The sequence below is a fragment of the Porites lutea genome, chromosome 9 (assembly GCF_958299795.1).
Source record: "Porites lutea chromosome 9, jaPorLute2.1, whole genome shotgun sequence".
NCBI classification, from domain to species: domain Eukaryota; kingdom Metazoa; phylum Cnidaria; class Anthozoa; order Scleractinia; family Poritidae; genus Porites; species Porites lutea.
Window position 1 is genome coordinate 2856531 of NC_133209.1, and position 15970 is coordinate 2872500.

The window sequence follows — 15970 nt, forward strand, 5'->3', positions numbered from 1 at the left end:
AGCGAAAGGAAAAGATAAAACCAAACTTGAGGTTACCCCAGTTCACAGGGGTAACCTGTTTACCCATTCTTGTGTTTGTCTTATTTTTCAATTCCCGTTCCTCGTTCCCTGAAGTTTCGCGACGTCCAAGACATAACGCTAAATGACTAATGTATTATGGGATGAGATCAGGCGTTATCTTTTTTTCCTTCATTCCTGGTGTAAAGTATTGCCCAACATTTTTTCCTCCGGGACAGTAAAAGTGTTTGAACATTTCGAAGCGTATCTCTGAGCTGTATTCCACTCGCTCGCTTATCCAACTAGTCTACATTATTCGAGCCAGTGACCTCATCTTTCTTGTTTTCTGTTGGCGTTACTTTTAAAATTGTTTATCAGAATTTCGCAAGACGTCTCCACTTCCAGGTCAAGAAATTTCTTACTCCCACGTCATTTGTCGATCCGATCGTGTTTCTGACCCTTTTATTTCCTTTTTGTTTTCAGCACGTTCTATTGTGGGCTAAAAATATGACAAACGTCAGAATATCAGGAAACGGAAGTGGTATTTTATAATGCAGAGCACGTTACACGTTACACGTCACGTCTGCAAAAAAATATCGATTTGTAAAGGTTCAGATTGACTTTTGTAGAAGATGAATTCGTAGAATCGTTATGGGGTTCTCCCAAAAATAGCCGAGACTCCGATCAACAACGTTTGTCTTAGTTAAAACAGCACGGATTTGGATGTCGTTATGATTTTAGCGATTATCACCCACCAGGGGTGATAAGTTTGAGGAAGGGGCTGTTTTCGTTCGTGCAGAGCTTCAGTTTCAGCAATTTCAGCGCTAGAAAATAAAATACATCATCCACAGCGAAAGGACCTTGCTGTTATCACAAAAGAGAGAAACCCTTCAGAAAAATGAATGTTTTCCGGGGGGTGTTCAACAAAGTTTTGAGGGGAATGCAGTGCCTCGAGGGGCCGTCGAAAAACCAAGGAAATGTTTTGGTTACGTTAAAAACTAAAGGCTACACTTTTTATCCCCGTGTAACCTCCTGAAATACTTAAATGGAGCCAAATTCTTCGGGATACTTAAAAAATGTTTTAACTGATACCTACGCTGATGGTTTTCTTTTACTGTTATATATCTCAATTCTCCTTTTCTCCGAGCGAAAAACCCGCCCACCCCAGGTCCAGCATCCGCGTGTACATTACAGGGAGTACCCCCGGGGATTTTCAACTGTGATCATCCCGTGAGTTTTGCCAGTGCATTCTTGAAGATTCGTGACTTCCTGTGACGATAGTACCCTCAGTAATGTTATTGGAGGCTCCGCCCGAAAGGGGTACGGCTTTTTCATTAAGGTATATGAAAGGGTTGGGGTTTCACTAGTTTAAGTATTTGAAACGGGAGAGAAATCTATCTCTGCAGTCTGTGAAAGGAACTAAAAGGGCTATTAGGCGCAATTTATGGCTCTATAATGGACAAGTTAACTTTCTGGTTTAATGATTTAATCATATTCATAAGACGGTGCATTTTATACAGCAGTTAAAAGAGATTCAGCGTTCCAAACTAGTATGTTCAGGGGTAGGCGCGGAGCCTTCCACTATAAAATTTTGTTGAGTACTCCCCGGGGATCCGAACGCTTGATTTCAGGACAAGCTGGAACACCGATATTCATGCAAACTGTTTTCTTGTTTTTCTTCCTGTTTTCTATAATTTTTTAATTTTTTTCGTATTTGCTCAATTGCGTCACGGCATTAATCTGAATCATAGTGGTGCCAACGATGCGTGAAAGCATTACTAAACTTCAAAAATCGGAAATTATGTTCTTTGTTCTTTTAAGTGTCAGTGCATGTTTAACGTCACGAAGAATGCACGGGTGTGCCCCGCAGTCTCATGTTTCTCAGCTTTTGATGAAATAAATACCCTGATATTGACTCATCGGACAGATAAGAAGAGCTCTGCGTTTCTTCGACCTTTGTTCAGGATTAATACGAAGTGTGCATTCACTTATCCTGTGTCAGAATGCTTCGGTTTTGGGACATGATTTTAAAGGCAATTCTGGTGGTTTTCCTTACGAATGGAGCATTTACCATTGGTAAGTCTAACGAAACGCACAAGCGAAAGAAGTTACGCTGATTGTGACGCGATATGTAGTCGAAGCTGTCTAGTGCGCGCTGAAATCCCAATCCTGTTTGAATTTCAGACATAACAAGTCATCCAGTATTAAAGCCTCTCTTAACACGCACTTTTGCGACTTTCTAATGATTGATAAACATTTGAGTTGCATTACTATTTGGAATTTCAAAGCAGATCTTAGAGGACATGAATTTGCTATTGCGCAGCTAGCTTTATTTGTTAGGCATATACTGTTTCAACAATGATTCTTGTTTGTTCATACTTATATTATACTAATATATTCTACAAGTGAATTGCGCTAAAATTTTCCTCATAACGGTCTTCTTTTTGCAAAGGAAGGCGTTTCGATTTATTTTTGTTCGTGTCTAAATTAAATGATGGAACTTGCAACCACAAACTTCACTTGTGATCAGCTTTAGTTCTGAGTCTCGCTCTTACAGTTTTATCACTCCCAGCAAACATTGTGTCTATCTTCAAAGATTAATCTAAGCTTTACTCCGCTTTACCACATCACATAAAATCTAGACCAGTTTACATGGCGTGCCTAGTTCCACGGATCGAAATTCCACCGAACGCTTGCTGCGGGAGCTACAAATTTTCCCTGCTCAGTCGCTTGCGTTATTATAAGACCGAAATATTTGCACGTATTTGTTCACTTTAAATTTTTTGCGCGATAAAGATATTTTGGTGTCTGTTTTTTACACCAATTTTTTAAAAATACGTCACAAGTACTTAATTGTTAGACAGTGGCTTTGCAACTTCTTAAAATAGTGTTTGGCATGGAATATAATACTAAAACATCCGATCTTCAATCTGGTCTGCGAAACGAAACGTTACATCATTCGTCCTTTTTGCGTTGATTTACAGAAATTTCCTCTAATTCCTTTGTATGCTTGATTGGATAAAAAATTGTGCCATTTTATGGATTGGGCTTTTTGCGTGTCATGGCATTCGTTTTTCGAATGAATTTGTCTTTCGTTTCGTGACAAAGTAGTCTAAATCTCCTTAGGAGATTTAGGGCTTAACCCTTAAAATCCTAAGAGTGATCAGCATCAAATTTCTCCTTGTCATAAGAATGCTTTGTGAAACAGAGTGGTCATGAGAATTAAGGACATGATCACACCAGATGTATTTACTTGATACTTTATTAACTTCTCCCCGCTACTTTTATAGTCAATGAATAGGGGTGAGAAAGGAGAATTTTAATTTTGATCTTAGGGTTTAAAGGGTTAATACTCCGGTCAGGCTAATGACAGAGGCAAATGCGAGACTGATTATATTGCTGTTTACATTAGGTCTACCGAAACTGAAAAGTAATTTCACTCTCGCAGACTTTTAAAATTTATTCTCTTATCGTCTCAGTATCAATTCTTACACATCCCGGATCGGAGGAAACTTAAAATGGGCAACGCTCGCATGTTACGAGATTGTACGTATAAGCCTGGGAAAAGAGCCAGCTTTGTGGAGCTGTCATCGCGCGCTGTGCGTGTACGTATACGCAAAGTACTCTTACATAATTACATGGGATACATCTTGGAAAAAAGGCTAGTTTTTTTTTTTTCGCTTCCGCTCTAACTTTCGGGCAATAACTCGATTGGAAACGCTTACTACGCAGGCTAAAAAAAAGCAGACAGGTCACGATTTTTATATGACGTAGCTTGGGCGCAAAGGTCGAAGCGCAGAGAGGGGAGGGGTAAATTAAACTTGTTTTCGTAATTTACAAGCATTAAAATAAACATAATCAAGTCAAAGATTGGCGAGCATCATAAGCCATACGTTCGTAGAAAATTATTGAGATCAACCAATAGTATCCTCCCACGCAGGGGTTGAACGCGTGACGAATCAAAAGCACGTCTACGTGGGAGGCATAAACCCTTAAAATCGTATGTCAGCAAACTGAATGAAAAGTGCTGAAGTATCCTAGCCCCTTTAGAAAAAGCAAAGTTGGTGGGATGACGATCTTGGAGCAGTTTTGGAGTTCATAATAATAAGAGACCTTTCGAGTCTGAGAAAAGGAAGACTACGAGGACAATTATTTTCTCAGTACTAAGTAGTGCGCACGCGTGAACCAGCTGTCATTTATCTTATACATGTTTAAGTAAAAATGTCCAAGTAACGGAAACAGGTCATCAAACGTTGGAAGTTTCATCATTTTGCGATCGGGAGAGAGCCTAACCTCCTTCAATGAAAACTGATAACCGTGCTAACTTTTCTGTTGAAAAAAGTAAAATGAAAAAATCTCGAATGTGAAGGTTTCTATAAATGCTGCTTTTATTCCCAGGTATTGTTCAAGAAATTGATATGTTCAAGGAAGTTGGACTGCTTGACAAACCTCTCCCACAAGGCGTCACTTCAACACAGGGACAAAACAGCAAAAGCCGCGCCTTTCACTTTACCACACAAGCTCAAGACCTCCGTGCAAATCAGAACGCTTTTAATAACGCAAACACGCTTATTCACGACAGTCAAGATTTTTGGGTCTCTGCATGGGTCAAACTTGATACAAATAACCCTAACGACAATACCATCCTCTCAATTAGCTCTGGAGACGGAAATGACCTGTATTTCAAGCTGAAGATATCGTGAGTTAAACTGAAATGAAGTGTGAATACTTAAGCTCCCGGCGGAGGGGGGGGGGGGGGGGGGGGGGGGGCACTCCCATATGAAAGTGAGGGCTTGGATGCTCGTCGTCTCACTAGGGTGCACATTGCAGATTTTAGCCTCACTTAGGGTGTTTGGGGCGGAATGTCATTATATTTGCCCATTCTGGTATCGCTTTGGGCTGTTCATGAAGAAATTTACAAAAACTACCGTGACATTGAGAAAACGGAAATCTCCTTTAGGGGTCAGCAGGAGTCACGTTAAGTTTCAGCCACACCCACATTGGTCTTCCTTAGGGGTTTATTTTTAATTATCCACGAGCATCCCCGTCACTTTTAAAAATATGGTAGCCCCCCTCCCCGGCCCTTAACTTTCCCAGTCTGCGAGCAAGCTCTCCATTTATGTTAAGCGAAGCGAAAAGGGAGAGAACGCGTTAGCGGTCCTTTCGCGTGCTGGTCTTGCGCGACCTCTCGCGACTCCCCTAAATGGAGAGCTTGCGCGCAGACTAGCTTCCCCCGGCACTATCCACACTTGAAAATACGCCAAACGTTAGTATCATGGTTGAAAGTGTAGGCCTGGTATTCCTCTAATAGGCTAAAATCACATTGTAATTATACATAAAACCCCAAAAATAACTGCTCACTTTTATTCAATACTCTACCAATTTCTCCCAACTACAAAAAAAATGCGTTCCTCTCAGTACTGAAACGTCTTCCTCTTCTCTCTTTCTTTCAAATATGGTGACATAGCCTAAAACTGTCCTCATTTAAATGCCAATTCTTTTTTAAAGCCAAGGCACTCGGTTGGAGTTTACTCCAGCGAAAAGGAGATTGAGTATATTTCTGCTTCCAATAGTGCTAGTTTCACAATTTACTCTATTTCTCCTCCTCCCTCCCATTCCTGATACTTTACGGGCTTCCTCCCTTGAGCTTCGGAAGGCTCTGCGATACACGTATTTCTAGTTTCAGAAATAATACGTCATAATAAAGCCGTTGAATCACACGATCGCCTGGGGCGAGCGTGGGAAAAACACCCTCTGCGTGTCGTTTTCTTGCAAAAGGGTATACTCCAAGTTTGTTCGTTCTCACTGTTGTTTCTGAGAAAAGTAAGAGATTGTTTATAGTCTAGTGGTGATGTAAACAAATGTCGCTTTATTTTCAGAGGTGTCAATGCCGGTGGCCTTAAGGTCGAAGTTTCAGTGAGGCACACACAAGGGTCTGATCCCAGACCCATCGAAGCTTTATCTGACCGCTATACGGTGGAGTACGACAAATGGAACAAAGTCGCAGTACGGTTGCAAGACGGCGAGCGGGTTATTAGGATTTACATTAACGACACGGTCAACCCCGCAAAAGTGGACATGTTACCTGGTATCGCTGCCTTTCCCGCAAATGCTCAACTCCGTCTCGCTCAAGAATTATCAAAGGGGAGAGAGGGGCAAATTACTATTATAGATAAATTCAAGGTAAAATGTCCTAAACGCCGAAACTTTTGGCAGGCAAAAATTCGGAAGTGAATCGACTACTCCAGAAAATACCACAACATATCATAATGTGCTTTATTTGTCACGCCAAAATTTTGCGTAAGTGTTGTTTTTAGTTTCTCTTGGGGCCATTTTAATTCCTAAGAGAAACTGAAGACAATGCTTATGCAAAATTTTGGGGTGACAAACAAAGAGCATCATGGTATGTTATGGTATTTTCTGGAGTGGTCAATTGCTCAATGACACGTTTATGATGATTAAATTTCTTTTCTTTTTTCCAGGGAGATCTTCAAGATGTGAAGCTTATGAGAGGAAATTTCAACGATTGTCCTCCTCTTACTACGGTAATTTGACGAGATTGAAAACCTAAAACCTGCGGTAAAAGGCCAAATGATGAAAACTTTAAAACCCCAAACCTTAACTATCGTAAAGGGAAAGTTCACCTCCCAACTCTAATTTTCAAGTACATTTGGGATATCCTTGTAAACTGACTTAAAACTTTGCGGATATTGTACTTCTTCCCAGTCAGTGAGCAGATACAGCAAAACCAGAAACGGAAAAGTTGATGTGGATCCGAAACTGGAATGGTTTTCTTATTCACAAAATTCCAAAACCAAAAGGAAAAATCGTCAGTCACCACTGAAGGAAGCAATTCCTAACTGAAATCTTTTGACACTCCCTGATACTGAAGGAAAAAAGCTGTTCCCGTATTTATTCGATTAACCGCCCTGGGCGCTTATTAAATTTTTTGGACCTTGAGAGTGGGCGCTTATTCGAGGCGGGCGCTTATTCGAGGCTGGGCGCTCATTAAATTTTCTCCATTCTCAGCAAGCGTAGTAGTATATTTTGAAACAAAACAGTAAATGCTAATAACAAAAAGAGAAGATGTAACAAAGCAAGGTTTCTGTAAAAGACCCTGAAGAAAACTCCGTCTTCGGGAGTGTCTCTTGTTATCTCTCATTGGAGTTTTTGTGGGAGGGAGTGGGGTAGGGTGGGCGCTTATTTGAGGCTGGGAGCTTGTTAACTTTTTCTGCCTTTAGGGGAGGCGCTTATTCGAGGTGGGCGCTAATTTGAGGTTGGGCGCTTATTCGAATTAATGCGGTATCTTTCAAATCCTTTAGGCATCGGACTGATCACATAGGCCCCCAACGCAGACGTTCTTGGGGGTTCGTCAGTGGAGCCGGAACTCGTGTCGAACCCCTAAGAACGTGTGCGCGGAAGGCTAAAGGCTGGTTTTCACTAACGACGGAGTCAAAGTCGTAATCAGAAGCGTAGAGCTTATGATCTAGTGAAAACCAGATTGTCGGAGTAGGAAGCAGGAGCAGAAGAGCCAAACCAATCACAAAACGTGGGAACGTGCATTGTCCTTGGTTTATCCTTCCGCTTTAGCCTGCGTGGTAGGCGTTCGAAAGGGAAGGAGAAGGGGATTAGGGCGCGAGACCACGCGCGAGGGAGGAGGGAGGAGGGGAACAGCGTTTCCCTCCCTCCTTCCTTGCGCGCTCCTTGCGTTTCTCTCGCGCCTAAAACTCCCTTTCCCTTTCCTTTCAAACGCCTGCCACGCAGGCTACTTCCGCTTCTGCTTCCGACTCCGACAATCTGGTTTTCACAAGATCATTAGCGGAACGTAAGCGACGGAGTCGGAAGAAATGGAAACGTTCTGATTCTTCTGACTCCGATTCCGTCGCGCTTATGACGCCGCTTACGACTCCGATTTTTGATTTTCACTAGGTCATAAGTGCTCTTACGACTCCGCTTACGACTCCGACTCCGACTCCGACTCCGACAGTGGTGAAAACCAGCCTTCAGGACAAGAGTATTCCTTTTAAACTGTGACAAAGCAAACCTTTTACAAACAGTTTTCCAATTTTTTAGCCGTTTTACAGCTAACAGAAGACTGCAAATCACTCGGTTTTTCTTATAAATTAACCGCTCCTCGTAAAACGAGAAGGGCCGGCAGAATGGCTCCCTCCTCCCTATTTATTTTTCACCTGCACAGCTCTCATTTTGACCATGGTATAATACTGCTGTACTGCAGTCTGTACGTGCTAACCCTTTTGAGAGTCTCAACCAACCATGCTGCCGTTTGTTCCAATGCAGTGTAAATGTTCTGACGCGTTACAGCAAAAGAAATGCGTGATGGACGGCATTAGGTATGACGACGGAGCTCGGTGGACCAAAAACAACTGCAGCGTTTGTAAATGCGAGGTGAGTGAGCGCATTATAAAGCGGATTTCAGGGTGGGTTTTGATTGACTCAAAACTCGCCCCAAATTTTTTTAATTTGGCCAGGACTTGCTGGCAGGTGTTTTCCCGCGCTTGGCAGCTGCTGAATGTATATGCTTGGAGATCTGATTGGCTCATTTCATCATCTGTGTGTACCGTGATTGGCCAAAGTTGTTGCTTTGATTACAACAACAACAATCTCTCTTGGTATAAATACAATTAAAAATATTTCGTTTTTTTTTATGAACTAATTGAGCCTGTCCACAGTCTCTATTTATTTACTTATGTGATTAACTAACTACTTAATTTTTTTTGGTATGTTTTCAGTCTGGACATGTGACTTGTACTTACACGTGTAAAGTCTGCGTAGATAATGGCCAGCAGTATTTCCAAGACGAGACCTGGAAAATGTCTAATAACACCTGCTACACTTGCCGCTGTCAGGTAATGATAAGATGTAACAGGCTGTGAGTTTTCGCGAAGGTACTGAGAAAGGGAAGAAAGCACGTTTTCGTTTGCGAAGACAATTTTTGTCAGGTGCTACTAGCCTTCGAATACAACAGTCACTCCTTCCTCCTCGCCGCCAGGGACATTTCGCGGGAGAGGCGTCAACGTCCCAAGCGGCGATAAGCGAGGAGAGACGATTGTATTCCCAAGCTAAGCTGCTACTCCCTTTTGATGAAAATGAAGCTCTTTCTTTCTTTCTTCTTTTTCTCCTTCTTTCCTCTCCTCCTTTGTCCTGTATTGACTCTTGTGGGTTGTTTGTTCTTGTCTGAACATCTTAAGATAAAGGCATGGCAGTGCCAAACTCCTTTCACTGATTTTAAGGTTATCTTTGGATATATAGCTGTGAAAAAAGCAAAAATACGATATCTACACACGACCTACGTTAATCTTACATAGATTGAATGAAATGAATAGACTTGCCTAGTAGTCCATTCCACCACACGTTTAATTGATGCCTTTCTTTCTTTCTCTCGTCTCCTTTCTTCATTCTTCTTTCTGTCTTTTTTGCTCCACTGAGTCAAAAACGTCGTCAGTACAGAGTTAATACAATGTTTGCTGTTTCAGGATGGTCAATCCACTTGTAATCCCCCTTCCTGCCCAGTAACCAACTGCCCGTCTGGAAAGACCGTTTTACCTGAAGGAGAATGCTGCGAGATTTGTCAAGGTATTAGTTTTTCTTGTCGTTTTTTGGTCTCCAGGGAGCTAAAAATGTTCTAGCCATTCACAGACCCTCTATTCTCTCTTTAGAGATCGTCGAAAGCGCGTGTGAAAGGAAAATCGCGCGCACGCCTCGCTCGCTGAGCCCCAAATTTTCGGGGAAAGAGAAAGAAGAAAAAACGTCTGTGAACAGGCTAAGAATGTTCCCATACAAGCGGTAAATACGTAGCTTCTGAGAGCATGTACACAAAGCACCGCATTAAATGAAGCTGCCCGCGCAAGTGTCCCTTTTCTTTTTACCTGTTTCCTTTGTCCTTGTGGCACATTTTTTTTCTTGCTGGTGATGTCTGCTCGTGCTTTCTAGCTTCCTCTTCATCTTGAACCCCACATCAGAGTTTGTTCAGAGATTAGTTTATTACTACTTGTGGCATCACGATTTTTTTATTTTATTTTAGAGAAATACTGTGAGAGGAAAGGAAAAGAATATTCATGCGGCTGTGAAAAGACATGTGTCAACCCTTCGGGATCTTGCAGCGGTCCGTGCAAGGAAGGTTGCTTCTGTAAAAGAGGCGAGATTTTGAATTCGCGAGGGGAATGTGAGGCTAACAGCAATTGTGGTTGCGTTTACAAAGGAAAGGAATATAAGGTAAGTCCTATTCGCCCTTGCTATCTCCCGTGAGAGCAGGAATGGCGCAGTCGTTAGAGCCCCCACCTCGCACAGATCGCACGGATCGCACAGACACATTCAAACGAGTTCTTAAGAACTCCCAAGTGCTTCATAATTACACAATTGCAAAAGGAGAAAGTAGAGAGCTTCAAAACAAGACCCTCATATAGTTGGGATTCTTTGGGCTGCCGACTGGGCCATGCAGGGGTTTATTATTTTGGAAAGTATAGATTATAAAGTCGACTCCCGATAACTCGAACCCTCGCTAACTCGAACCTCGCGCTAACTCGAACCAAAACTGATTTCCCCTGGAAGTCCGTCATACATGTCACTGTAATTTTACCCTCGGTAACTCGAACCCTCGATAACTCGAACTCCCGCTAACGCGAACCAATTTTCGTTTCCCCTCAGGTCATTTTCTATATAATTTTACCTTCGATAACTCGAACCATGTTTTGAGCCCTTAAAAAGTCCGGAAAAAAGCCGTATACTGGCGTCCGAAACACTGAATTTTGGATTTCCTATTGACGTGTTGTAGGAGTATAGTTTCTGAGTGGAGGCTGATGTTGATTGTTACAGGCTAACGTGAAGCAGCTTTTCTTCTCAAAACAATAAAACGCATGCTCTATTTAGGCTATCTTTTGTTACGTTACGTTCTGATTTATAATCTAGAAGTATCTTTTAATTTTCACTTGACATTTCTACAATTAAATATGATTAAAATGTTCACTGTGCAGTAAAAACTGTTTTTTACCTTTCTCTCGGCTATTTTCTTCGAACTCCGGATAACTCGAAGCTTTTCTCGATTTCCCTTGAAGGTTCAAGTTATCGGGAGTCGACTGTAATTACACTTTTTACCGGCTTAAGTGTTTAGCTTCTCCTGATGGGAATAGCCTTTTGAAGCAAGAAACGATTAGCATTATTTTTAACTGGAACATTTCCACAACTCACCTCCTTCTCCTATCCCTATGCCCCCAAAAATATAGTATGACAGTACTAACGTGACTAATCTCATCTTACCGGAAATACCAGTATTAAAAGGAAAGACGTTTAAAACGCAGGGAGAGAATTGCAACAAGCTGAAGCATTTCCCCTGGAAGCCGTGGGAGGGTATTGTTTTTGCAGCTGCCACGCGCGCAGGTTAACTTCCTCATTCGAATACCGTATTTAGATAATCTTATGGCGTGGATATAGTATAGGGCCAATAACTCCGCCCAATAATTTTGTGTTCGTTTCAAATCGACTTCTAAATGTGTTCGCCAGACGACCTGAAATGACCCGTTTCCTCCCCGCAAAATCAGCTCCATTGATGGGGGAATGGGGCACGTAAAGCCTTCTGGGAGTTTCGTCCGCCATTTTGTCTTTTCACGACATAGATGAAAGGTAATTCTTGATTGGGCGTTGCCCTGACGGGCATACCAATGATCATCCTGGTATGAAGGATTTCCTTTACATTTAAGACAAATCCGCTCGAACAGTATAACGAGCTCTCAGTAAGTGATTGTATAACGCACAAAGAGTAAATCTACATCGTTGGTTATCAAAAATTTTAAACATGAGGGTTTTCAATTCCCCATCCATGCCCGGGACGAGGGTGCTCAACAAATTTTTGTACGGGGCGGCTCCACCCAGAGGTCCAACTGTGTGAGCGATTCCATTCCTGGTGCATGTATCAAACCTGGTTTAGTTCGGCTGCCTTTGTGTCACAAAGTAAATCTACTGAGTTGTGTAGCTCGGCAACCGTTGTGCCACAAAGTAAATCTACCGAGATGTGAAGCTCGGCGGCGCCATTTGATCAGGACTTGTAATATTTTCGGCACCAGACAAACGAACACTTTAACTCTATGTTATTTATTAGGAAAAACTTATAAACCAGCCCACAGTAGCGCCACTCTCGATTCACTGAAATCAACACGCTCGACCAAATTACTGGAAAAGTTATTGACGTAAGCCGCACACACATTCCACTGAAGGCTTTGACAGGATTAGTGCGAAATTTGAATTCAGATGTGAAAGCTTTTAAAAAAGTAAATTCAGTTGAATTCATTTTGTCGACAAGTTGATGATTGGATGCTCTTAAAAATAACAGAGAAAATTATCCGAAGAAATGTTTTTGAAGAAAGAAAAAGAATCCCGGGTTAAGCGCTAATCGTCCTTTGAACAACTGCGCCCTGTAATCGCGCCAGTAAAACAAAAGTTAAAATGTTCTATTTACACGCCCGACGCTCTCTGGCCACTGTCTCCTCCGATTACAAGCATTTGACACCAAACCATATTATTAGTTTCGTTGTACGCAAGCCTTACGTTCAAAATATGCCATAATCATATTTATTTATCGCAAGAACCATCAAATCTTCCCCCTCAGCTGTTACCCGCCTGTACGCCTAACAAACATATCGAACGCACTCTCCTAAGCTTCGATTACTCCTAGTTTAACTGTTGTAAATGCACTGTCGTTTAAATAGGAATCAATCACAAAAATAGAACGTTTTCTCGACTTTATAAAGCCATAAAATTCACCTGTTAGCCGTTTTGGACCCTTTCACAGACCCAAATGACAGATTTCTACCTGAAGCATGAAAAAAGTACCCCTTTCGGGCGGAGCTTCCCCGTATAGACCATTATAAGGAGTACCGCCCCTCCCGGGCATCCATGTTAACAGCCGCTTAGTTTCTTTCGATTCTCGATTCTTACTGATAATTTTTTTTTTTCTCTTAACAGTCTGGGGGTCATCACTTAGATAAGTGCACCTACCTCTACTGTGCTGGTAAAAAGCCGACTGTGCTCAATTTTTGCCGCAAATAAACTTTATGGCCATCGACTTAGAAGAAGAAAGTGAAGCGGAAGCAAGTGGAATTAGGGAATTACTTTGTACGTTTTTTGTACCAATTCGGTGTCAGACCGTAATCAAATGTATTTTTGCACCTCTAAAATTTGATTGTAATTTCTTTTCTGTTCCAAATTCCTCTTGTCACTGATCAGATGTCATTTCCTAGATGAATATGGTCACACATCACAAAATTTCCGCTTTTCCATTTTGTGTGCCTCGTTTACTTGTTTGTTTGTTTGTTTGTTTGTTTACGCTTGTAAACGCATTTTCTTTCCCTTGATTCGCATTTTTTTTAGTAGAAAGGGCAAATATTTTTGGTGTTGCAATTTTGTAGGTTTTGGAAAATGAAATGGTTTAATTTGTTTCATTCGTGTCGAGGGGCATCTTTTTAATTAGCGATTTCTTTTTCCTGTGTTAAGTCCTATCCTTCTGCTCCTACTTATCTCCAGCTAGAACTTTAGATGGCTCCAGGAAAAATTCCATAGGCAACAGGACCGTGCCAGTTCCTCTTTTTCTGCTTCCATTGAACGCAGAGATATGAAAGTTCACTTCCTGTAAGAAAAATTGTAATTAAAAATTATTAATATCATTATATATCAACTTATATTTTTGTTTTGCTGTAACTTTATTGTAATTTACTTGAGTGATTCTAAGTATAAAGTAGGTTTTGTTCACATTATAGTTTAGGCTTTCACTAAACCAAGAGAGCAATGGCTTTGCTAAACGGCGTTATAAGAAACTGGCATTAAAACAAGTGATGAACAACAGCGTAAAGAAGTACTGTAAAACAGATTCGAAGGTTGTCTTTGTAATAAAATGGGTTTCGTATTCATTGTGTGAGCCTGCCATTTCCGAGGCTGTAAAACCGCTGCCAGACTGTGTTTGTGTGAACAGTAACTGCTGTAGAAGTTTCTTTTCCTAAAAATACATTCTTCGTTTATCGTTTCTTGTTCGGTTCAATTGCATATAAACACCTTAATTCGCTCTTATAAAATTGGCGTGTTGAGAGTGAGCAGATTGTCGAGCTGACTCAGATCTCGTGATTCAAGCTGTTTGGCAAGGATGTAGTTCAACCAACATCAATTACAGTAAACTGTCTGAAAATAAAACCTTCATACACTAACCCAGTAGGAGGTTTGTTGAACACCGCGGGCGCAAGAGAACGAAATGTTGAGCGCCTGATTTTCCTCCCCTTGGTCTCCTTCCAAGAGGCTATCAAGCAAGCTTTGCCCTACCTTTAAAATCAATTTTATATCTAACGTTGTCTGAGCAACACAGTTAAGATGGATGGCTCCGTCAGTAAGCGGGCACTTGGGGACTGTTCGTTATTTATGCCTAAGGGGGGGTCGGTGATTTTCAAGCAATTCAGGCATATCAAAAATTTACCCCTCCCCGAAAGTGGGTATTTTAAAAAATTACCCTCCCCCCCCGTTTATGTGACAGGCCCAAAATGTAAACCCCCCTACCCCCACCACCCTCCCCTCGGGACGCGACGTGCCTCCGATTGCGAAATTGCGCACAACACGTGCTCTGGCCGGTTGCCGATAAACCAAAATCCATTGCAAGGTCATTTGTGATCGTACAGTATAGAAGCTCTAAATAAGGAACGCGAATTTGCAGCGCCAGTGTTAAACGTGGGCCCAGAAAAGATCAGATTTAAGAGAGAAGTCAACGGTAGGAACGTTTGTAAGGAGCTCATTGCAAGGATTGAACCACGAGGATGTACTTCTGAAACTGGAGACAAAAATTATAACAATGCTATTATTAAATATCAGATTGCATGTAAAGGGATTTAATAAGTTAATATAATGGAACCTTTAAATAACGCTACTCCACGTCAAGTTTTCTTGGCTTTTCAAACTATAAAGACCAGGCGCTTTGTATTAAAATAGAATTCTAGATACAGAGTTCAACTTTTTAAATATGTCTGCAAAACGGCTACACAAGTGTTGAAACAACAGTTTCTAAAAGCTACCCCCCTCCCCCTATTTGTATTTAAAAAAAACACCCCCCCTTTTTCATTGATTTTGAAAATTTTACCCCCCCCCCCACTCTTAACACCGGCCCCCCCTTAGGCATAAATAACGAACAGTCCCTTAGAGCTGGTCCCTACCGCTCTGCAGTCATTTTTCTATAGCTGAAATCCCTTAAAGACGAACGCCTCTCCAAATCTCTATAAAGGATTGGGTTTTTTTAAAGTAAAGGCATATCTTCGTCTTAAACAATTTCTTGTTTCGGTTGTAATAATTAAAGACCTATATTACTAAATTGCTTTTTATTGTACATGCATGCAATGTATATCTGTACCTTTTGGTCTACTTAGCTTTCTTAAGAATTGGCTGCTGTCATGTTACTCTGGATCATTAAATTAGACAGTTCTTTTGCAGTGTAACATGAAAACTATAACCTTGGGGAAAAATTGTTAAGAAAAACGTATGTTGTATGTCATTTAACATTACAGTTCTTTAAAGCACTATGGATTTCACAATTCCCAATTTACTTTGCAAATATTTTTAATCATTCACCAAAATCATGGACTAATCTCTTTGGAAAAATTCCAATTTTGTGAATATTATAAAAATACATTTTTATAGGCTAGCAAGTCCTCTTTTCTATAAAAAATATCAACCAACTATATTTCTTGGCATAATTTGCCCAAAAACGTGCCATGAAATAAATTCAAGTTTTTAACCAAATCATGGATTAACCTCTTTGGAAAAATTCCAATGTTGTGACCACTATATATGTTTTTTCTAGAAAGCCTCCTTTTCTATTTAAAATATTAACAAAATTTATTTCTAGGCTTATTTTGGCCAAAACAAATGAAGATTTTTCTACTTTTTTTAAAAATAATAAAATAAAAAATAACAATAATAAAAATTGTTTAAA

General features: G+C 40.9%; 1 protein-coding gene across 1 annotated transcript in view; it reads left to right on the forward strand.

Annotated features, from left to right (window-relative positions):
* Nucleotides 1-2000: 2000 nt before the first annotated feature.
* LOC140948131 (protein kinase C-binding protein NELL1-like) overlaps nucleotides 2001-15970 on the forward strand; it is a 29494-nt gene continuing 15524 nt past the window's right edge. Inside the window, exons 1-7 of the mRNA XM_073397355.1 lie at nucleotides 2001-2073; nucleotides 4396-4696; nucleotides 5877-6180; nucleotides 6480-6542; nucleotides 8296-8403; nucleotides 8748-8864; nucleotides 9492-9591. Of these exons, the coding sequence (XP_073253456.1) occupies nucleotides 2001-2073; nucleotides 4396-4696; nucleotides 5877-6180; nucleotides 6480-6542; nucleotides 8296-8403; nucleotides 8748-8864; nucleotides 9492-9591 (1066 nt within the window). The remainder of the gene's footprint in view (nucleotides 2074-4395; nucleotides 4697-5876; nucleotides 6181-6479; nucleotides 6543-8295; nucleotides 8404-8747; nucleotides 8865-9491; nucleotides 9592-15970) is intronic.